This window comes from Trichomycterus rosablanca, chromosome 27 (genome assembly GCF_030014385.1).
Source record: "Trichomycterus rosablanca isolate fTriRos1 chromosome 27, fTriRos1.hap1, whole genome shotgun sequence".
Taxonomy (NCBI): Eukaryota; Metazoa; Chordata; class Actinopteri; order Siluriformes; family Trichomycteridae; genus Trichomycterus; species Trichomycterus rosablanca.
The window spans coordinates 12,850,667-12,874,747 of NC_086014.1; the positions used below are offsets into that span (position 1 = coordinate 12,850,667).

General features: G+C 38.3%; 2 protein-coding genes across 3 annotated transcripts in view; both read left to right on the forward strand.

The window, feature by feature from the left end:
• Positions 1-17,770, forward strand: part of iqgap1 (IQ motif containing GTPase activating protein 1) — a 29,975-nt gene extending 12,205 nt beyond the window's left edge. The window contains exons 3-37 of the mRNA XM_062989406.1: positions 385-541; positions 629-706; positions 1,245-1,321; positions 2,631-2,698; positions 2,982-3,095; positions 3,277-3,455; positions 3,591-3,678; positions 3,928-4,091; positions 4,178-4,262; positions 4,530-4,693; positions 4,889-5,049; positions 5,285-5,409; positions 5,540-5,703; positions 8,488-8,578; positions 8,741-8,908; positions 9,080-9,222; positions 9,333-9,503; positions 9,797-9,880; positions 9,963-10,034; positions 10,304-10,373; positions 10,589-10,953; positions 11,065-11,228; positions 11,697-11,921; positions 12,281-12,421; positions 12,865-12,949; positions 13,863-14,095; positions 14,304-14,436; positions 14,532-14,634; positions 14,726-14,861; positions 15,057-15,144; positions 15,231-15,440; positions 15,707-15,870; positions 16,067-16,189; positions 16,277-16,385; positions 16,591-17,770. Of these exons, the coding sequence (XP_062845476.1) occupies positions 385-541; positions 629-706; positions 1,245-1,321; positions 2,631-2,698; positions 2,982-3,095; positions 3,277-3,455; positions 3,591-3,678; positions 3,928-4,091; positions 4,178-4,262; positions 4,530-4,693; positions 4,889-5,049; positions 5,285-5,409; positions 5,540-5,703; positions 8,488-8,578; positions 8,741-8,908; positions 9,080-9,222; positions 9,333-9,503; positions 9,797-9,880; positions 9,963-10,034; positions 10,304-10,373; positions 10,589-10,953; positions 11,065-11,228; positions 11,697-11,921; positions 12,281-12,421; positions 12,865-12,949; positions 13,863-14,095; positions 14,304-14,436; positions 14,532-14,634; positions 14,726-14,861; positions 15,057-15,144; positions 15,231-15,440; positions 15,707-15,870; positions 16,067-16,189; positions 16,277-16,385; positions 16,591-16,704 (4,816 nt within the window). The 3' untranslated portion in view covers positions 16,705-17,770. The remainder of the gene's footprint in view (positions 1-384; positions 542-628; positions 707-1,244; positions 1,322-2,630; positions 2,699-2,981; positions 3,096-3,276; positions 3,456-3,590; positions 3,679-3,927; positions 4,092-4,177; positions 4,263-4,529; positions 4,694-4,888; positions 5,050-5,284; positions 5,410-5,539; positions 5,704-8,487; positions 8,579-8,740; positions 8,909-9,079; positions 9,223-9,332; positions 9,504-9,796; positions 9,881-9,962; positions 10,035-10,303; positions 10,374-10,588; positions 10,954-11,064; positions 11,229-11,696; positions 11,922-12,280; positions 12,422-12,864; positions 12,950-13,862; positions 14,096-14,303; positions 14,437-14,531; positions 14,635-14,725; positions 14,862-15,056; positions 15,145-15,230; positions 15,441-15,706; positions 15,871-16,066; positions 16,190-16,276; positions 16,386-16,590) is intronic.
• A 2,500-nt stretch (positions 17,771-20,270) lies between these two features.
• crtc3 (CREB regulated transcription coactivator 3) overlaps positions 20,271-24,081 on the forward strand; it is a 30,136-nt gene continuing 26,325 nt past the window's right edge. For both annotated transcript variants that reach the window (XM_062989677.1, XM_062989678.1), the window contains exons 1-2: positions 20,271-20,883; positions 23,752-23,862. In XM_062989677.1, the coding sequence (XP_062845747.1) occupies positions 20,749-20,883; positions 23,752-23,862 (246 nt within the window). In that variant the 5' untranslated portion in view covers positions 20,271-20,748. The remainder of the gene's footprint in view (positions 20,884-23,751; positions 23,863-24,081) is intronic.

Genomic DNA, 24,081 nt, shown 5'->3' on the forward strand with positions numbered 1-24,081 from the left:
AAAGAATGCTTTATACAGTCATCAGTGGGTCATTGTTTAGGACTGGGGTAGTGAAAATGTCTGGGTACATTTGCTGTAGTAAAATAAACATTTCTTCAAATGTTTGTTTTGTAGCTGTTTGTGACATGTTTCCTGTTCTTGGTAAAGATAGTGTTACTAAACAGTTGCTTTTAAAGGTTTTGCATACTGTACCAAGTGTCAAATAAAACAAGTCCATTTTGGCCATACGATCTTTACAAATGAACACTCAGTTTATGCTTCCCACACTCCTGTTTAAGCTTCAGGCTTCAATCCACTTATTTAAATGTGTATTGAAACGATGCCAGATGTAAACTGGAGTTATCAGGTGTTTTCCCTGTGTAACCTGATGTTTGTGTGCTGTAGCTGGATGGAGGCCTGTCTGGATGAGGATCTTCCCCCGACCACAGAGCTGGAGGAAGGCCTGCGCAATGGCGTGTACCTGGCCAAGCTCGGCAACTTCTTTGCCCCTCATGTCGTCTCGTTGAAGAGGATCTATGATCGCGAGCAGACACGCTACAAGGTGAGAGCAGAGTAGAAAAATGCACTGAAGTGAATGCCGATTGTCACACGCTAGGAATTCATGACCTTGTTTTCTTTTTGCTCGTAGGCCACAGGGCTTCACTTCAGACATACAGACAATGTTATCCAGTGGCTCAACGCTATGGCTGATAAAGGTCTTCCTAAGGTGAGAGGTTTGAATTGGGAAATTCAGGCTTGATGAGACGTTGAGGAAATGTCTTGGCAAAAAAAAAAAGTGAAATAAAACAATTGTAATCAATCAGCCAAGCCCTTTACTTAAGCATGTCTCAGTCTAGTGTTGTGGCAAGACACTTTACATTTCTAAAATTATGTATCTTATTATCACAGTAAGTTTATTCCAGAACTACTGCATTAAAGATACTCTGTTTCTGTGCTCCGTACCTCTACTAGCATTTATGTATTTTACCACTGGCCCTTTCTTTTTATAAACAAATGCCTGCGAATATACATGTATTTTCCTCTTATATGTGTGTATAATAGAGAGTTTACATAGAGGGTTTGGGTGAGTACTCATTCAATACTGTGAGTAACTTCTCGTAAAGGTGGAGTAGTGGAGGTGTGTAGAACATGACGTGACTTGTTTAAAAGCTCACTGTTTGTGTGTGTTTGAAATAGTGAGCACTAAGTGTAAACTAATCAAGGCACACAATCCCAATTTCACCCGTCTCTCCTCTCCTTCCTAGATTTTCTATCCTGAAACCACAGATATCTATGACAGGAAGAACATGCCTCGCTGCATTTACTGCATCCATGCACTCAGGTACAACACATGTTCCTACTACACCATTCAACAATCCTTCTGAATATAGTCCAGCCCAAAGTCAGAAAGTGATTGTTTGCTATTAATTAAGCTACTAATTCAGCTGATTATGTGAAATTTCTCTCTTATTCAACACACTATTTGTATTTCATTTCTGCTGATAAATAAATTTAAATACTTAACATAAAATATAATTACAAGTACAATGCAATCTCAATTCCAAAATGTTTGAACAGGAAAAATCTAAATAACTGCACAAAGACAAGATAGTCTAAACTTGATGGCTGTAACACATTGCTAAAAAGTTTGCAAAGGGGTACCCTTGTTATACCATTCTTTAAAAAAAAAAAAACATTTTTTAAAATAATTTGGGAACTAAGAACCAATAGTGTTTTTAGTTGTCCCTAATGTCGTTATTTATCAATTTGTAAATGTATCCTTAGACCATGTGCATGTTCAGTACGTTAAGTTAGTGTTTAGTGCCACAATGGATAAGCTGGTATAAGCACATGTTAACTCTGCATTCTAGTTCTGTGCAGAATACATGCACAGCACACAGGTCATAAATCTGCCTGTAGAAAGGAAGGAAATCATACCGGGTAAGATGTTAGTGAGAGTTTGCTGTTACTGGGAGGTGTGTTTGGAACAGCACTGTATCTCACCGCATGGCCGAGTTGTGTTTTAACAACCCCCCTTGGAACAGATGCAATGTGGTTTTCCTTTAAAAGAAATCCAAAAAAAATCCAAGCTTAAATGCTGGTTCACTTGTTGAGCAGAGTTTGCAAGGCTATTCAAATGTATACTTAAATAAAAGCATAATAGAGTAAAATATGTAAAATACAGTTGTGTTTGCCTGTTGTATTTAAGAGAATCCTAAATTATTTCTGGTGTTTCAATTATGTGGGGAATGAAACAATCAGATGGACTTCCTTACAGGTACAGAGATAAAGAACTGTGTTTTGTGAACTGTGAACGTATTTGTTAAGGCTGCAAATTACACATCACTACTTAAATGTTGGCATTTGACTGAATTTTAATGTAATAATATATATGAATATATTATTTTTATTAAAAAAACCTTAAAAATTGTGTCAATAATCTATGCAATCAACTGAGGGTTAAAGGCCTTGCACTAACCTTCTAATTACTGGTGCAGTATCATATCCACTAATACAATGCTGCTTCTTTGAAGTCAGATATTGTCAACACTATGTAAACTTAGTATTTCCAGCCAGCTCAAGCACAGGTACAGTAATGTCAGACCATTTAATGTTTTCCCATAGTTTATTGTTTTGTCAATTCTTTGCAGTTTGTATCTGTTCAAGCTCGGCCTTGCACCTCAGATTACGGACCTGTATGGCAAAGTCGCTTTTACAGGTATGTACACCAGCTCTGCTGGACTTAACTGACCCTCTGAAGTTTTTTTTATCAGTAGGAAAGCCTGGGAGTGTATAAGCCATTAGTGAGTTTTTTCCTGTCTACTTTTCCAACCTGCTTTGGCTGCCAAGCTCACAGCAATGGAACATTATTTAACATTCATTTTGAGAACAATGTCCAGTCTCAGGACCAGGAAATAACATGAGGTGCTGCATGCATATTTTTTACCCAGCAGGTTTCCATGAAGTATTTATTCCCACCTAACCTAATTTGTGTCTTACAGAGGAAGAGATTAACAACATGAAGATTGAGCTGGAGAAGTACAACATTCAGATGCCAGCGTTTAGTAAAATTGGTGGCATCTTGGCTAATGAGCTGTCTGTGGATGAGGCAGCATGTAAGGATTATTTACATGTTTTACTTTCAACTGCAGTATCTGAGTATTCAGTAATAATGGTTTTATTCACTCTCACTAAGTTATTATTTAACATAATGCCAAGAAATGAATTAAGTGTGGAGAATAGTCTGTCTGCACTTTCTGACCAACAGAGTGTGACTGTTATTTTGCATTGATGCAGTGCATGCTGCGGTGATCGCCATTAATGACGCTATCGACCATGGAGAACCTGCAGGCACGCTGGCAGCCATGAGAAATCCAAATGCCATGCTGCTCAATATGGACGAAACCGCCGCCCAGCACTACCAAGACACGCTGTACCAGGCCAAAGCTGAGAAAGTGGCCAACTCCAGAAAAAGGGTACAAAAATACTGACTTTAGTAAAACTCGTTGTTAAAAATAATCTTGAGCATTGCTTCCAGTTTGGCATATGTAACTATGGCTATATAATTTAAAATATTTGTCTGTTAATTTGTACCCACCCATCTACACTAGATCGGCGAGAACGTGGATGCTGAGAGGGACATCTATGAGGAACTGCTCACCCATGCTGAAATTCAGGGCAATGTCAACAAAGTCAACTGTAAGTTTGCTTTAAGTGTTTACATACGCTATATGGATAAAAGTATTGGGACACCCCTTCTAACAGGTGTAATAAAACAATTATATAAATGATATACTTTTAATTTTGCAGCAACAGTTTATGGAAGGCCCTTTCCTGTTCCAAAATGACTGTACCACTGTGCACAAAGCAAGTTCTGTAAAGACATGGAAAAAAGCTTGGTTTAAAGAAATTTCAATAATGGTTCATTTTAATTCTTTTTTGTTTTAGTGTCCACATCTCTGAAATCAGTGGATCATGCATTATTAGGTGGTGATGAGAACAGGCTTTATGAAGCACTGTCATCCCCGGCATTGGGTTTGCAATCTTTGAGATCGAAGAACAAGGGCTGGTACCTTAAACAGCTGATGGCAGATAGAGAGGCTAAGGAGCAGGTATGTAAATGTGTGCTTGTTTTTTTATTTATTAGCTGATTAATTTACTTATTATGTATGTCTTATGTTTTTCTCCCTTCACTTAGAATAACCCAGGAGAGTCTCTGACCAAAGAAGAGCTACAGAGTGGTGTAAATGCAGCCAATGATGTTGCAGAAAGTTATCAGAAAAGTATGAACCCATTAATTTGATTGTGCAAACCGGTTTAGCAAAGCCACATTTGCTTAAGAAGCAAAAGGGCTTAACTTGTTTTAACGTGTTATAGTTTGAAAATGTTAAAGGTTTGTGTTATCATATGAATAAATAGAAGAACCTATAATTTATACAGGGCTATACAGTAATGAGCCAGATAACCTTATTATTTTTTGTCTTCTTAAACATTAGAATGTTTTTATGTAATACATGTTTGTCCTACAATGTATGTTCTTTGTTTGTCAGTGTTGCGGGCAGTGGAGAGAATAAATGCAGCCATTAGGAAAGGTGCAGCTGAGGACACAGTAAATGAACTGATGAATCCAGATGCACAGCTTCCAACTGTTTACCCCAGAGCGGCCGAGCTCTATCAGAGAGAACTATACAGCCTGCAGCAGCAAAGCACCGAGGTCAGAACACACAAACACACTTGTACTCAAACAATATGATTTAGTTTTTTTTTTAGATGAACTCTTACGTAAATAAAAATACACACAATTTTCATTATAAGATCAAACTGAATGAAATATATACTGACATTGAGACATTAAGCACCGTATAAAGATTTGTTTGACTGATTTGTGTGTGTGTGTGTGGTTGATCAGGGTTCACTCACACATCCAGAGCTGCTGGTTGCAGTCGAGATGCTGTCTTCAGTGGTGCTGATAAATGAAGCTTTGGACGTTGGTGACCGCAGGGCAGTATGGAAGCAGCTAAGCAGCTCTGTTACAGGACTCAGCAATGTGGAGCAAGAGTATGCTCAGAGGTGAGGTGCTTTTTTTTAAAGAAAAAGTTTTATTTTTGATTAGGCAAGTGTGACTAGACATAAATAAGGCATATGGTTATGATACAACCTACTAAGACTGTGGCTGTGACGTCAACATTTGACAAGGACTATAAACTAAAATTAACCTTTAACTAAAATAACCTTTCCTGCCATAAATATAACCACTGTGTAAACACTGTGTAAAACATCCAAATAAATACTATGTTGTATATAGGTACATGGATGAGTTGATGCGACTAAAGGCTGCAGCGAGGGAAGAAGGCAATGACTATCTGACGTGGAATGACATCCAGGCCTGTGTGGACGTGGTCAACTGTGCGATTCAGGAGGAACATGAAAGTAAGTCAGATGTCTCTTTATTTATGATCTAATGGAGTAGGATACTTCCGGGCTTGGGACCGGCACTACAGTGCACTGGTCTGTGCATCCCAGCGGTGTGAAAATATTTTTTTTATGTTTTACCACTTAGGAATCGCTGCTATTGGTCTGATCAACGAAGCTCTGGATGGGGGCGACCCCAAGAAAACTCTGGAGGCTTTACAGCACCCTGCAGCGAAGCTAACAGATGTGGATCCATACATCGCTCAGCATTATTTTGACAAACTACTGGAGACACGCAGGGAGAAAGCTCATGTAAGTAATCAAAGTCGCACACAAGTCATATGTGCCTTATTTCCAGGCCATAATCTAAAAGTTAATTTAAAGGCAATAACTATATTTTTCTCTATATTTTCAAACGTTTTACGTCAGTGTAGGAAAATTAAAGTGCCAGCTTATACCATGTAAGCTGATGTATTCAATAATGTGAGGAGCCAGTACATTTAATAAAAAGCGGTGCAAATGTAAACGTGTTACTCTGTTATCCTTCTGTTGTTTGTTTTTGTTTAAACAAGTGTCATATTAGCTGTCAGACCTGATTGCATTTCTTTCTCTTTACTGCTGCTGACCTCCACTTCTGACCAAGGAGAGCCATGACAAACACACACGCCCCTCATTTCGTATACACAAGTCATGCGTTCCTGACCTTTTTTGGCCAGTGCCCTACCCTAAGGACTTTGCACTTGTGGCTTGTGGTGGGGTTCCACAAATGCTATCACTGATTTATAGACTTGGTGCATGGAGAGGATTAAATCATATTTAATATCAAAAAGGTTTTTATATGTGTTATCAGGGAAGATACTAGAAAATAGTAACTAATTATTTGGGGTTTTGTAGATGATAGTAAGTAATTGTGTTTAAGGACATTTAGAAAAAATGATGTATTAATGGTAGTACACTAACTATTATTTAAGAACAGCCAACTGGGATTCTGTTGGTGCTTTTCTCAGTACAGAAAAATTACTTGTTAAGTGGAGTCTTATCTGTATCATGTAAGCGTCTCTGATATTTAGGGTTTAATTGTTGACAAGCTCTATTTCAGAATCATGCCAGACTCCAAATGACTATGAAAACAAAGCCTTCCTTTATATGTTGGTTTTTCTTACATCAGATGGAAATAACAGAGCAGATGAGTTCATCAGAGCCTTAAAAGGGCAAAACTTGGTCCTGCACAGTGGGATGGGGGAGAGATGAGGAGAGTGTGCATTTTTAGATCTTGACCCGTAGTCTAAGTGGAGATTCCTGGGTGTGATGTTTACATAGACCTCTCCGGCTCTGTTCATGTCACAGGAAGTGGTTGTGGAAGAATTTTTTTTATAAAACATCTGCAAAGTCATGAACTGTGCTGCTGATAAAACATCAGAGCTTTATTCAAACATTGTCAAATATAATAATAGATGGGAAGAGTAGCCATAAACAACTGCACAACAGATTATTGAGAGTACTGGCTTTTCACATTATTTAAAATATTAGTTTACATGTAATAATCTGGCTCCACATCTTTTTCTTGCAATATTGTGCGCTTACTTGTCTTACAGAGACTAAAATGCAATCTTGGAGATTTCGACATACTCTGTTTCACTTCCTCAAATTTGATTGGCAGCTGTTTTTCTACTTTGCATTACACCTAAATGCACATGTAGAGAAAACAATAAAACCGTTCTTACATTTTTTTACATTTAGTAAAATATAACATCGTTTATGATTCATAACTCCAAATGCGACAAAACTTAATCACTAGACTTTCACTTCAGTAGGCCACCACACCCTCTGGTCTGCTGTGAACCACCAACACCGAGAGACTTGGGGAGGAGCCTGCACACTCAGTCAATCAGCAGAGTTTCTTTTAATCATGCCGGAAACCTTTAGAGCCACACCCACTTCCTTTTCTTGCCACAAGATTAGTGCAATACTGTACTGAAGCACTGCAGAGTACAAACCAAAGAGAGATTCAGTGATCAGTGCTAAATTAATGGTTCATATAGTTATGGTCGATCACTGTGAACATTGAGGGCTTTATTAAATTTAACATTAACATCCACAGCATTTATCAGCTGCTTTTTATCCAAAGTGACTTACAGTTGTGAGGATTGCTCTTGTGTCTGACACTGGCCACTTTGTGGTGGTGGGGCTTGAACCAGTAACCCTCTGATGACTAGTCCAGTATCTTAACCACTGAGCTACTGCTGATTCTATAATATCATGTTTCATTTTGCTACCAATGAATGTACAAACTATAATCTTAACAATATTTTCAAAGCCTATATTAATAATCATAATTGTAATAACGTTACAATTATTTGTAGTAGTAGCAAAAAATACATGTTTTAACTTAAAATGTAACTGTGCCTTCTGTTGTTTTTCTTAATAATAATAATAATAATAATAATCATTTATATTGAAATTATATACAAAAGTCTAACGATTTCTAAAACTACAAAAATGTGGGCAAAAAAAAAGCATGATCCCAGCAAATCCCAGATCAGGAGGAGGGTCAGTGTGGATGTAAAAAAACGAGCTGTCTGGTATTAGTGTTACAGCCCCTCCTGGTGGTTGATCGTGGCACAGCAATCACTGCAGCAGTGCTCACACTTCTCAATTTAACACGGGGGTGTCAAATCCTGGAGGGCTGAGAGAGGTTTCTGATATACCTCTTCTAACACATCAAATGTAACCCCTAATTATGTACGAAATTAGCTAAAGGTTTTACCCTGGGGTGTCTCTAAACCACCCCTAGTTTTGAAACAGCCTAGCCACAGTGCTCTCAGAAGTGCTAGTTTAATAAACACATTTTTAAAGATTCATTTATTTCAAACATCTCTTGATGGAATTCTGTGCTCACTGATTATGCTTTTAGCTGTGTGGGTTTTAGCCGCACCTCATGCTTCTATTGCCCAATTATGTAAAGCATTACACAGCATTGTTAGGACCATTTCTGTTATTTTCTAATATTCATGGTATTGCATAACATTCATGCTGTTTCTTTATTATTTCAGAAATTTTAATGTAATTTTGATTTTTTGTGTTTTCTCTGTGTAGGAGACACAGGACCCATCAGCAGTGCTGTGGCTGGATGAAATCCAGGAGGCCATCTTCCAATCTAATAGAGATACAGAGGAGGCCCTGCAGTGTAAGAACACTTAAAATAACAACCAACAGAATCTACACAGTTAACTAATGTCATCATTATTCTACAATTATTATCAGGGGAAATCTATAATTATTATTAACTGGGTAAATGTATCATCATTATCTTATTAATTATATATGTATCTGTTCTGACCCAATGCAGTCTCTCAGACTATTCAGGCCATTAATGAAGCTGTAGACACTGGGGATGCCACCCACACTCTGACTGCTTTGCGTGCTCCTGGATCCAGTCTGTACGGTGTGACCCCGGAGTGTGCTCAGACCTACCAGGATGACCTGGCCAAGATTAAAGAAGACAAAAAGAAGGAGGGTAAGAGTGAGAAGTGTGTATGGAATCAGGTTTATAGGGTGACTTACATCATCTGTTTTTTTTTTCCTTTTTTTTAATGGCAGTTCTACAGAGTTTTATAGGTCTGTAAAAGTATATATCTCTAGTTTAAAGCTTACTATCTGGTGGATAATAATAAAATGGTTGTTTAAGGTGATAATGGCAGTGAATGGATGAAGCACTGGGTAAAGGGAGGCTACAACTACTACTACAACCTGAAGACAAAAGAAGGCGTTTGGGACGAGCCTGCCCATTTTGTGCAAAATAACACACAGCTGAACAAGGACGAAATCCAGGTATTAAAGAACTGTCTGACAAAAGGTTCTCATCCATACATTCAGGTCCTGTCCACACAAATATGATTTTTTTTACATTTTACATTCGCATTAATTCTGTTTCTGGCCAGTCTGTGGTGTCGGGAGTGACTGCAGCCTACAACCGTGAGCAGCTCTGGTTGGCTAACGAGAGTCTGATAGCCAAACTACAGGCTCGGTGTCGCGGTTTCATCGTGAGAAGAAGTCTGAAAGAGCGTCTTGACTACCTCAAATCTCAGGACTCGGCCATTGAACGCATCCAGGTGAGTCCTGTCAATATTTAGTGAGCTCAAGACACTGCCTTGCCCAGGTTACAAGTCTTATTTTTATACTGTACACCATACTACACTACGGATATATGGTAAGTGTAAAAAATAATTGATATAGGAAGCACAAACGCTACAATTTACCAGAATTTTTTATTAACAGCAGCAAATGTGCCAGTTACAACCACTGTGTCATGCTAAACTGAGTAAACACAACTCAGTGATGCAAGTGCCATGCTATTTTTCTGTGTTGGTGAATAGTGGTTTTAATTGCTGATTGTGATTGACAGGCTCACTGGAAGGGCTACAAAGAAAGAAAAGCCTTTAATGACAGGAAGCAGTACCTGAAGGATCACACTGATGATGCTGTCAAGGTACGATAATGGAGAAGCATTAGCAGTGGAATTTTATTTACAAGTTAATTTTATTGCTAGTACTCACACATAATGTTTTTAGATCCAGTCCATGGTGCGGATGCACCAGGCTCGCCAAAAGTACAGAGATCGTCTGAAATACTTCAAAGACCATGTGAGTAAAAATAAAGCACATTTCATATCATTTAGTTTTCACTGGTTCAAACTATATATTTGAATAGTCAAAGGTTTAAAAGCCCCTTAATAAAAATTGGAGGTTTTTTTACGTTTTATTCACATAATGTCAGATACAGCCAAAATAAATAAAAAATGAGTAAAATATTTAAGATTTCTGTGTAAGTTAATGCATGTCACTGTTTGCTTGTTGATTTAACAAGATTTGCTGCCCTGTTGATTTTAATTAGTTTTTTTTTTAATTTTCAGATTGATGATGTGATTAAAATTCAGGCGTTTATCCGAGCTAACAAAGCGAGAGACGACTACAAGACCCTCAGTAAGTGCCATCAGTGTGTGTACAGTAAAATAGTTCATAACCACTTCTTTTGGTTGTTTTGTTGTTGAATGAAATGTAAAAAATTCAAAACAATTACTCAAATACAACATTTATTCAAAACCTAAAACTTTTTAACCTGTTGTGACCATTGTCTTAAGAGATCCAGAATGAATACATGAACAATCTTTTCATTTACTTTTCCTCTTCGCTCACAGTTAATGCAGATGATCCTCCAATGGGGGTGGTACGAAAATTTGTGCATTTGCTGGACCACAGTGATCAGGACTTCCAGGAGGAGCTGGACCTAATGCGTCTAAGGGAGGAGGTGATCACCAACATACGCTCCAACCAGCAGCTGGAGAACGACCTGAACCTGATGGACATTAAGATCGGGTTGCTGGTGAAGAACAAGATCACACTGCAGGAAGTGGTGTCTCACAGCAAAAAGCTAACCAAGAAAAACAAGGGCGAGCTTTCCAATCTCATGATGATGAACAAACAGAAAGGAGGACTGAAAGCTCTTAGCAAAGAAAAGAGAGATAAACTGGAGGCTTATCAGAACCTTTTCTACCTGCTGCAGGTATGTTCAGTATCTTCCACATGATGCCATGTTCTCATTCGATGTGCACTTGCACTAAAAATGTTGTCATTTGTTTGTCATGTTGTTATTTCTTTTATTTCTTTTTTTCAGACGAACCCCACATATTTGGCCAAACTGATTTTTCAAATGCCCCAGAACAAGTCCACCAAATTTATGGACTCTGTGATTTTTACACTATACAACTATGCATCTAATCAGCGTGAAGAGTATCTGCTGCTTAAACTCTTCAAAACAGCACTGCAAGAGGAAATCAAGTAAGAATCCTTCATAGTGCATAAACCACAAAGATAAAAAGTATGATGCTTTTTCAAATGAGATAAAAATTTAGACAGTAGGATAGATTTGTCATAGACGTTTACCTAACATTTAATATTCAGTTTTTCTTGTTGACATAATATCAGGCCTGCTGTGGGTCTGAGCCTAACCTGGAAGTACTATAGGCAAACCTTACACATCCATTTAAGGGCAACTTAGAGCAGTCAATTTAGGTACTCCTACCCCACATGCGTTTGTTAGTACCTTTGAACCCCTTCTGTTCAGCTGTGCCTGTTTTAGATATGTTTTACTAACATTTACCAACATTAGTTTCTTACTGATGCCAAAGTGTTTGCTAAGGTGGTTGCTTATCGCTAGTTCAGTCTGTAATAAATAAATTCTCATTGGGGTTAATTAAAGGTAAGTCAAGAAGTTACTGACTACTAACACCCATTTCATTTAACCAGATCAAAAGTTGACCAGATTCAGGAGATTGTAACTGGAAACCCCACCGTTATCAAGATGGTGGTGAGCTTCAACAGAGGAGCTCGAGGTCAGAATGCTTTGAGACAAATCCTCTCCCCTGTTGTGAAAGAAATCATGGATGACAAGACGCTAAACATCAAAACCGACCCTGTTGATATTTACAAGGCCTGGGTGAACCAGATGGAGTCTCAGACCGGGGAGGCCAGGTTAGAATTACTTTATTACATGTTACAATTGTATTTCACTAGTAGCTGTATCTTGCAATTACTTGTTCTTTTATTTTAAACAACAAATTGTTTTAATAACAAATTATATGTCTTAAATGATTCATGTTAGAGTAGTGTGAAGGGAAATGTGTCATTGTCGTTTAGCATGCCATTGTCAATTGTAGTGGTAATATTTTAGAGATGATAGGGTAAAAACTCACCAGCTACTATATTAATCAAATCACAGATCATAAAAAGAAATTAATCTATTATATATCTCTTTAAAAGACTGTGTTAATTAGTAGGCATGATACCATTTAGGGTAAATGTTTGCAAATATCTAATTCTGCTCCGTACAGCAAGCTGCCTTATGATGTCACACCTGAGCAAGCGATGAGCCATGAGGAAGTTCGCAACCGACTGGAAGCCTCCATTAAAAACATGCGCACGGTGACTGACAAATTCCTGTCTGCCATTGTCACTTCCGTTGACAAAATTCCGTAAGTATCCACCTTAGAGTGATAACTTTACCTTTTATGTGATAATTACCATAGGGTCTGACCAATATGTCAGCTCTCTACAGCTCTATATAATGTACATTGTCAGTTTTTGAAATGAGCAGAAATCCCTTATATGTTGATATAACTAACATTAAATAAAACTAACGTCCTAGTGCGCTCAGATGACGTCTGTTGCACTAGCCCATTACTGCTGAGATTCAGGTTTGAATCTTAGCTGTTCAGGGTATTCCTTCCTTGCGCTCACGGTTTCCTGATGAAACCAGACCGACCGTTAAAGTGGTTTATTAAAATGAAATGGAATAAACTAAAAATCTAATGCTCACAAACAAACTAAAAATGTATCTGGGCCTGTTTATGCATGTTTGTGTTTAAATATTTAAATGCAAGCCTGCCGTACTAGCTGCCTCTGTGTTCATTTGCAGGTACGGCATGCGCTTCATTGCCAAGGTGCTGAAAGATACTCTTAATGAAAAGTTTCCTGATGCCACAGAGGATGAGCTTTTAAAGGTTTGTGATCACAGAATTCATATAGATTTCTCTGAATGTGGGTCTGTTCTAATCAATCAGTGATAATCATTTGTTAAAAAACTTCCTCCACATTTATATATATATTTATATATATATACTTCAATAGGTGAGCAGAAACCATCGTCATGTTTTGAATCTTCACTAATTCATGAAATCACCTCACAGAAGAAGATAAGGAGTTTATATTAGCAAGAACAGGATAAATTTGTAGCCCAAGAATTAAGTTTTGTAAATAATGCCGTTCGGAATGCATTTTCTTGTTGCAATCCAAGAAAATTGTGTAAAGTAAGAATAAAAAGGATAAACAAAAAGCATGAATTACACTAAATTTAGTGTTGAATGGAATCCTAATGGCAAATGTAATTTTGAGCATCAAAGTAAAATACTATTTAATATACCAGACCCGTATTTGATATTTTAAATAACACATTAAAACAGCATTAAACCAAAGTTTTTGTTCTCTATTTGCTTGTATATTCTAAACTTGATCCTTTCTTTTTTAATCTCAGTGGGTATTGCACATGTACTGTGGTGCTATATAGAACTACACCATAAAAATCTTTAAAACAAACTTTCTTGTGATTATAAAGCTGCTGTGGTGCTTTTTGTTTTCACTTTTTTGAATGCTAAGTGCTGCTTCTATCTCTTTCTTCTTCTTCTTTGTGTCCACCCTCTCTCTCTCTCTCCCTCTCTCTCGCTCCTGGCTCCAGCTCTTTTTGCCCTTGCTACTTTCTCGAGGCTTCTGCTCTCCTGTCTGTGGCCCATAAGAGGTGAGACACACTGCCGTCTTTCTTTTCTTCACGCTTCCAGTCCTGTTTCCTGAGTAAAGATTACAAAAATAAAAAAATAAAATTGTGTTGGCAGGAAGTCTGATTGCTGTGTCTGTTTGCAGATTGTTGGGAACCTGCTGTATTATCGCTATATGAACCCTGCCATTGTGGCTCCAGATGCTTTTGACATCATCGATATGTCAGCTGGAGGTCAGCTGACCACAGACCAGCGGCGAAACCTGGGCTCAATCGCCAAAATGCTGCAGCACGCTGCCTCAAACAAGATGTTTCTCGGAGACAATGCCCATCTAAACCCTATCAATGAGTACCTTACCAACTCCTACCAGAAGTTTAGGTATACCTTACTCATTAAAGCCTTTAATATATCACTTAGGGCTGCACACCACTGGTAAAAAAAATTATGGTTATTTAACTTAGCCTGAAATTATAAACAAGAAATAATAATGATTGTGGATTTAGGAATAGAATAGTTGTATACTGATACTGTCTTTCTTTCTGCTTGAATTACCAGTATATCCTGTTATTTTTATTCCCTGCTTTAGACGCTTCTTCTTGGCAGCATGTGACGTTCCATCACTGGAGGATAAATTTAATGTGGATAAGTACTCTGACCTAGTTACTGTCAGCAAACCTGTTATTTACATTTCAATTGGGGAGATCATCAATACCCACACTGTATGTATCTTAAGCACATGGTATTCATCACATTAAACCCAGTATCATCTACTTTTTTTTAACTAGATATTTATGTTCTTTTTATTTTTTTACAGCTCCTGTTGGATCACCAGGACGCCATCGCTCCTGAGCACAATGATCCTATTCATGAGCTGCTGGAAGATTTGGGAGAGGTGCCCACTATTGAGTCTCTGATAGGTAAGTCACTGAAGATGCAGTAGTGAACATAGCTAAGTTGTGGTTTACAGTCACCGAAATAAGCTGTTATGATCCTACACCTTTGTTACAGGTGAAAATCCGCTGCCACCTGATGATCCTAATAAGGAAATGATGGGCAAGACGGAAGTTTCCCTCATTCTTACCAACAAGTTTGATGTTCCTGGTGAAGCTAATGCTGAAACAGATGCTAAGACCCTCCTTCTGAAGTATATCTTGATCATTTTTCTTAATGTCCAATCTAGCTAATCAGCCAAGGCATGTTTAGTGTTGGATCCGGAAAAGCCGGTTGGCCATACGGATAGGGTTCCTCCTCAGTTTCTGTGTTAGCTTTGTTTTTTTGTTTATGTAGACAACAGGGTGTCTTGTATAAAATCTCATTTTCAAAATGATTTCTGTTTTAGCACCAAGAGGCTAATTGTGGATGTGATCCGATTCCAACCAGGAGAAACCCTCTCTGAAATCCTGGAAACTCCTGCAACACAAGAACAGGTAAAGAGCAAAAGTAAACAGAATTGTGCTACTAAGACAAACTAAGGTAGACATGAACTGATCCTCCATTTTTGTGTGACCTTTAGGAAGTGGAGTACCAAAGAGCAATGCAGCGACGGGCTATCCGTGATGCTAAAACCCCAGAAAAGATGAAGCAGGCAAAACCGGTGGTGGACGACAGCCTTACACTACAGGGCAAAAAAGACAAGATTAAGAGCAACTTACAGAGGCTGGCAGAGCTGGGTAAAGTGCATCCAGAGAACAGATACCAGGATCTTATTAACGACATTGCCAAGGTACCACATCAGACGTGTCTACTATGTCTTTTTTCATTATAATTTGTATATTTTGTCATTAACAATTGTTGGTTCCCCTTTCCCCTTTTGAATCTTCAGTGGTGCTTATATTGTTGCTAACAGAATTTATCTAGGGCAAATACCCAGTAAAAAGCAGTAATTAAACACATGATTTGACTTTGGATGCAGAAATGAATAAAGTGAGAAGTAACAGCTGTAGATTTATACAATGTGTATGCCTGATACCTTTTTCTTTATTCATGCAGGATATCAGAAATCAGAGGAGGTATCGTCAGAGAAGGAAGGCTGAGCTGGTAAAGCTTCAGCAAACCAACTCTGCCCTGAACACAAAGTCAAGCTTTTATAACGTACAAATCGATTACTACAACCAGTACATTAAGACCTGTATGGACAACCTCGCCAAGGGCAAGTAAGTGTCATATTGATCCGATTTTGTGAAGTGAGAAGTCATCCTCTGTTTGGTAATCCACTTTCATTTCAAGAAACTTGCAAACCACCATCATCCATGAGCTTTTTTTTAATACTTTTAAATACTATAATGTAAAAAAATCCAGATGATAAGAACTGTTATATCTGTTATCATTGATTTTATTTTCCATTGTCAGAGTGTCAAAGAAGCTCGGAGACAACAAGGCCAAGAAGAGCAAGCAGGTTTCACAGAAATACACAGCAGCACGGCTGCATGAGAAAGGAGTTCTTATCGACATTGATGATCTGCACACCAATCAGTACGTTTGCATTTGTGTTTTAGATTTAAAAATCTACCAAATACAGTTCTTAATATGTAACATTTTTCTTTTCTGAACGTTTCCCAGGTTTAAGAATGTCATTTTTGAGATCTCACCAGCTGAAGTTGTGGGAGTGTTTGAAGTTAAAGCCAAGTTAATGGGAGTCCATTTGGAGACGCTAATGTTAGAATACCAGGTAAACGTTATTCTTTTATCATTGTTTTTGCCCTCTGTCTTTTTGTAAGGTGCATCTAATGAACTAATTGACACTAATCCATCATTATACACGCTTGTCCCACAGTCATGCTGGAACAGGAGTGTTTACCATTTATTTTATTTTGTTGTGCATATGATCAGCATTGCTAATTTAACTGCATGTATATTTGTTCTTTAAACGACAGGATCTTCTGCAGTTACAGTACGAGGGCGTGGCTGTCATGAAGCTGTTTGACCGAGCCACTGTAAACGTCAACCTGCTCATTTTCCTGCTCAATAAAAAATTCTACGGCAAATAAAATTTAACTTAAAATGGGCTTTACAGACTGTCTTTTACAAAGACATGCCCACATCTCTCAACACCAAACCCTGCAGGCCTGTTACATGTCTGTACTACCCGGGAATATACCCTGTTGTTAAGAAATGCACCAATAGTGTCTCCCATGTCCGGAATTGTATTGTTTCATGTTTATTCATTTTAAAAAGGTCAGTGATATGATATGCCTGTGTTAGTTAGCTTTGCTTGGTGGCAAACTGCACGCATGGCTTTAGAACAGTATAATATGTAAAGAGAACATTTGTGTTACATTTCGATTTTATGCTTGGGAGAACAGTACATGTTTCTTAGTAAGCCAATAATATAGGAAAAATGCAGCCAAATTATTTATCAGAGTGATCGTGTCTGTTACTCAGAAGTTTGTCGTTTAAGTCTGGGTCTCGCCACAAATTATAATTTATTGGAAAGGGGGTTCTTTTTCTCCCAGCTTTCTGACACTGTATGGATTTTAAGTTTACAACCTTTGGATTTCATAGCTTTATTGTTTGGATTTTTTTTATACTGCCTTAACTTGAATTAAGCATTGAAGTGCTCATAAATAATAGGGCTCTAAAGTACCTGCTGACTGCCTAAGTGGACAAGGTCAGGGTTAAAAAACAGAAGGGATGCCGGACATGGAAATAAATCATATATATATATATATAAATATAAATCTTACATGATTGTTTAAATCAGCTTTGCTTGACAGCCCTGTGTGCATGCTGGACACATTGAAAAATAACTCAACAGAATTCAGAAATTGAAATTCTTTTTCATACTTTTTTAAACGTCTGTTTTTGGTGTCTGTAGTATATAGTAGCATCTGAATCCTCTGCCCTCTCTCTGCCGTTTGCGTGGTGTTATAGCAGACTGGTGCCATATCGCCTTTACTGTGTACATTTAGCTTGGACAGCACTTAAAGTTTTTACCTGTCAGTATATTGTCTTTTTGGAAAATATCTAGTGTTAAATATCCCGTGGACCAAAACAATCATCAATAGGACAATCTAAGTACAACTTAAAATAAATAAATGAATTAAAATGACTTGATTTTCTTTTCTTTTGGTGTCTGATTCTTGCTTTTTTATAAGACGTTTTAATTTCAGTGAATTTCTTTTTTCTGTCACTTGCTTGTATAAGCATGTTTCTTAACAAGATATTGTGTTTGTGTATCTGTACAAGCATAGGGTGCAGAGTAGTGGTGTAGAGAAAAAGCAGCATCAACTGTGCCACATTTAACAAGTCTGGAGGAAACGAGACTGGAATACATCCAGGACAGGGAGCCAGTTATACTTATTTAGTCACAGAAAAAGTTCAGTTGCAAAAATCATTGAAATCTCAACACTGCATTGTCCCTAACAAGTGTATGTGAATGTTTAACTTCTGTTGTGCATTTCCAATATCGCTTAGATCTGTTAGCATGCTTATAAATGTTATGTGTATCTGTTTGTGTAGATGTGAAAAGTATAGGGTGCCAATGTTACGGTGTAGGGGAAAAAAGTATCATCATACATTCCACATTTGCCAAATCTTGAAGAAGCAAGGCAGGAATACACCGTTCATCGCATGGTATTTTACACTTACCCACACCTGAGTGCAATTTAGAGCCAATCCATATACTGGTATAATTTTAGGTTTGCAGAAGGAAACAAAACATACAGGAGTTTGAATCTGGGTCACTGGGTCACGTTGATCCGGCATCCTGTAGTGCACTTTCCTCCCCACATACACTAACTGTAAAACGTCACAAACTCCTGTTTCAATTACATCATTTGCAATGCATTAGAGTTATTTTACTTTTGTCAGTCATTTTATCCTAAGTGGTTAATCCTGCAGCCATTGCTTGCTGCCATTTAGAAACACTAGGTAAAATTCTTCCTAGACAGCGCACCATTCATAGCTAGGGGATCTTAAAAGCAAAGTAGCCAATCCACCTTCTGTATGTTTTTGGGAGGAAATCCACATCAACATGAGAATAATGTGTAAAAATTCTCACAGGCTGGAATTGAACCAAAGTGTCAAGGACAGCTGTTGCTGTGTGCATGTTCTCCCTGTGTCTGTGTGTGTTTCGTTTGCAGGCTTTGGGATTTCTCACACAGTCCAAAGACATGCAAGTTAGGTGAACTGGAGATACAAAATTGCCTGTGACGGTGTTTGACGATGAGGTTAACAGTACGAGTACTGTTTCTCCAGAACAATTATGTCTTCTGTTTTGGCCTTTAGGCTTCTTAATAGCTGATTTATCTTGTTGCCTGCTGTCCTTTTCCTCCTTTGTCTTCAGTTCTACTAAGCATATATGTTTTTCCCCAATGAATTGGTTTTCTCATATTGCATACATTATCACTCGTCATTAATCCCATCTACAGTCTTTATTAATTATTTTATTTGGATATTTCCGTAAAGAATGTTGACTGATTTTGAACAGGAACAGCAATCAATCATGGAATTCAACCAGGGGTGTCAAAACTTCCGTTGTCTGTTTTATAGCCTTTGATATTTAATTACAGACACTGATATTATTATTCTAATAATGCTGATAGGGTATTGTTATTAGGGTTGGCTGTACACACTGGGCACATACATTTGGATTGTTGGAGAACCTAACCAAGTGACATGCGTACCACGAAGGTTGCTGAAGATGCGCCACAGTGCCTGATTTATAAGGTACTGTCTCTTTAAGGAGTGTGTGCTGCCGCCTTGTGGACAGATGCGGTATTGCAGTACAGTTTAGATCGGCTCGGTTTGTGTGTATGTTTTTTTCAGCTGTTTAGAAACAAGGAATCGTAGAAATTCTAAACAAGCTCACTGTGCAGCCGGACTTTCTTAATCCTGCATTTGTGCATTAACCAGACTGTACACACGGATATACGGAGCTATAAAGACTGTATAATATCGAGGACGTACTGGGATTTCAGTGTGAGAGCTGACATTGTGCTGGTGGATGACAGGGACGGTCGGAGCGGAGCTGCTGGTTGGGCTCCTGTGTTCGGTGGGATCGAGTTTACGTGTTCTGTGAGTGCAACAGTAATGAGAATAAATAAATACTGCTGGTTAGTGTAGAAGAGCATGTGTAGGATTAATAGGACTGTGATGTTTGGAGGGAGTCAGTGCTGAACTGGTTATGTTTATTATGTGTTGTGTAAACCACTTGTTGAAATTGAGGAAAAGTTTGTCAGCAAGTGCAGACGTATGAAACACAAACTGGGACGTTTTTATACATTTATAACCACTTATCTACCCTATAAATGTTTATAAATCTGAGCTGAAACTGGGGTGACAAGAAAGCTGAACTACAATTGTCACATTATTACAGAACTGTGTAGAACTACATTAGACGGTAAATTTTTGAACAATTCATTACCAAAAAACGGCATTTGTTGGTGAAACATATAACCATTTAACCTACCTGTGTTGGCATTATATTTAAAGTTATAACTAACTTTACATCCGACTTTAAAAATATAAACAAATAATAGTTGCGCTAGCGGCTTGCTATATAGCTAGGATTTAGCATTATCTTATTGATATTTTAGACTAGTATTTGTATACTGGAAAATTAAGAAACATTTTAGCTATTAAACAGACCTAATTTTTTTTTTTTACACAAAATAAGAAGTTAATGTACATAGACGCAAGCACTAGTAACGAAGCTAATGTTGCTTAGCTTAGCAAAGCCGGCTAACACGTTAGCCCAGCTAGCTAAATTACTCCGTATTAAAGTTTAAAACTTGTAAATAAGTTGAACAGTTAGTAATTTTAAGGGATTTTACTTATTTAATGCAAAATATATTTCGTTTAGGGTATTATTTTGTGCCACCTATCCACCACTTTAGTTTTCAAATGATATAATTTTGACACTTGACGTCGCTGATTTACTCCTGAATTTTAATCAGAAATGATTCGTAAAGTGACCCGACAACAGTCTTGTAGCGATGAGGACAGCTGAAAAACAGTGAGAATTAAACCCAGCACTCAGTAGATACGTTTAATTTCGGTGTAAAGTGAGACTACAAAGTTTGGTAGACGCTATGTCTGGATCCCCGGGCTCGAGTAGCTCCTCCAACCCGAGGAAGTTCAGCGAGAAAATCGCCCTGCACAACCAGAAACAGGCGGAGGAGACACTGGCCTTCGAGCAGCTCATGACAGACCTGACAGTCTCCAGGGTAAGTACACCAGTGTTTATACATTTATGTAACATGTTTGGTTAAAAGTGTGCTAAAAGTTTTTTTGTTGTTTGTCTTGCTGAATCAAATTCAGGTTGTGTTGTATTCAGCGTAATTTCACACAGAGATGCACTGGTCAGTTGGTCATGCACTGGTCAGTTTTAATTGTGCGTACTGTTGCAGAATGAGTACAATATTCCAAACAAAATTGTTAAAACAATATGATTAAAGTAACTTTAATATAAGACTAAGTAAACTAAGAGCCAGGCTGATTTGTTTACTTTCCTCCACCTAGCCACATTATGGACATGCACCTTAAAGTCCTTTAGTTTACCACAATCTTCACTGCTCACATGTGAATACGTGGTAGATTTTATTGACTATGAGTGCACTTTGTATCACATTAATACAGCACAGCATCATGTAATCACATTGATGGATCCTCCACTATCAGCATCTCTCCACTTTATAATTGCATTATCATGGATTGTGTCTTTCATTCTCTCCACTGTTTTATGTTTATGTCTAACATTATATCAGCGATATTTACAGCTCTATTTCACCAGATATAAGCCTTGCATTAAGAATGATCTGACAATTAAGTCTTGTACATGATCCACCAGTTCAATTCACTTTTAACTGCCATTACATTCCTCCTGTCATGCCAGTTCATCCTGCCCTACCTTTCCTCTTATGGCGATTGTGCACTATAGGGCATAATTTATATGGCTGTCATTTTGAGATTGTGGGAATGCACGCTACATCATCTTACACCTACATCTGTCTAATTTTGTGATTTGGGTGATTATTAAATAGATATTGTTATGCTTTTACTTAGGATGTACAGGGGTTGGACAATGAAACTGAAACACCTGTCATTTTAGTGTGGGAGGTTTCATGGCTAAATTGGACCAGCCTGGTGGCCAATCTTCATTAATTGCACATTGCACCAGTAAGAGCAGAGTGTGAAGGTTCAATTAGCAGGGTAAGAGCACAGTTTTGCTCAAAATATTGCAATGCACACAACATTATGGGTGACATACCAGAGTTCAAAAGAGGACAAATTGTTGGTGCACGTCTTGCTGGTGCATCTGTGACCAAGACAGCAAGTCTTTGTGATGTATCAAGAGCCACGGTATCCAGGGTAATGTCAGCATACCACCAAGAAGGACAAACCACATCCAACAGGATTAACTGTGGACGCAAGAGGAAGCTGTCTGAAAGGGATGTTCGGGTGCTAACCCGGATTGTATCCAAAAAACATAAAACCACGGCTGCCCAAATCACGGCAGAATTAAATGTGCACCTCAACTCTCCTGTTTCCACCAGAACTGTCCGTCGGGAGCTCCACAGGGTCAATATACACGGCCGGGCTGCTATAGCCAAACCTTTGGTCACTCGTGCCAATGCCAAACGTCGGTTTCAATGGTGCAAGGAGCACAAATCTTGGGCTGTGGACAATGTGAAACATGTATTGTTCTCTGATGAGTCCACCTTTACTGTTTTCCCCACATCCGGGAGAGTTACGGTGTGGAGAAGCCCCAAAGAAGCGTACCACCCAGACTGTTGCATGCCCAGAGTGAAGCATGGGGGTGGATCAGTGATGGTTTGGGCTGCCATATCATGGCATTCCCTTGGCCCAATACTTGTGCTAGATGGGCGCGTCACTGCCAAGGACTACCGAACCATTCTGGAGGACCATGTGCATCCAATGGCGGTGCCGTGTATCAGGATGACAATGCACCAATACACACAGCAAGACTGGTGAAAGATTGGTTTGATGAACATGAAAGTGAAGTTGAACATCTCCCATGGCCTGCACAGTCACCAGATCTAAATATTATTGAGCCACTTTGGGGTGTTTTGGAGAAGCGAGTCAGGAAACGTTTTCCTCCACCAGCATCACGTAGTGACCTGGCCACTATCCTGCAAGAAGAATGGCATAAAATCTCTCTGACCACTGTGCAGGACTTGTATATGTCATTTCCAAGACGAATTGACGCTGTTTTGGCCGCAAAAGGAGGCCCTACACCATACTAATAAATTATTGTGGTCTAAAACCAGGTGTTTCAGTTTCATTGTCCAACCCCTGTATGTATATACAAAACCATCTCTAAAGAGTTTGGTCTCCACCAATTCACAGTCAGACATTGTCTACAAATGGAAATGGTCTTGAGGAAATTCAAGGCTATTGTTCCCCTCCCCAGGAGTGGTCAAGCAACAAAGATCTTTTTAAGCGCAAGGGGTGTAATAGTGTGTGAGGTCACAAAGGAACCCAGAATAACTTCTAAGCAACCTCATTCCTCTTTCACATCGGGGACTGTTAATGTTCATGAGTCTACCATCAGGAGAACACAAAACAACAATAGTGCGCATTGCGGGGTTGCAAGGAGAAAGCCACTGCTCTCCCAAAGCAACATTGCTACCCGTCTGCAGTGTACTAAAATCATGTGGACAAGCCTGAGACTGAAAAAAATGTTTTGTGTGTATGAGACTGAATACAATTATTTTGGTTTGAATGAGAAACACTGTGAAACATTGTGGTGATAGTGTCACGGTTTGGTCCTGTATTGCTGCATCTGAGCCAGGAAGGTTTTCCATCAGTTAATTCTGAATTATACCAGAGAATTTTAAAGGAAAATATCAGTACATCTGCTGTAAACTGAAGCTGTTATGTATGAATGAATGTGCTAAAATTCCTCCAAGCTGATGTGCAAGATTTATTAACAGATTTATTAAGAAATTGACAGTTTCACACAGTTAATGCGCTTTGTACAGCTGAGAGATCTGTTGCTCTGCTCTTTATTTTATTCAAACATCAGTAGTTTGAAGTGAATTCAAATTATAACTTTTCACTTTTATTTACAGGTGCAGTTTCAGAAGCTTCAGCAGCTTCGTTTGTCTCAGAACCGTGCCCAGTACTATGGTGGATCCCTGCCCAACGTCAACCAGATTGGCAATGTCTGCACTGACTTCCAGGTAAATGTGGTGCTTCTTTCATACCTGCTCTATATTGTTGATGATCTTGTGTTGAATCAATTGGAATCACGAGTAAGCTATTAAAAATGATCATTTAACCAGTTCATTATTGAAATCCCTTAAAGGATTGTTTGATGTGGATTAAAATTGGATTTTTTTTAATCCTAAACATTAAAGAAAGAACAAATTAACTTCTGGTTAGAGATGCTAATTAAAAAT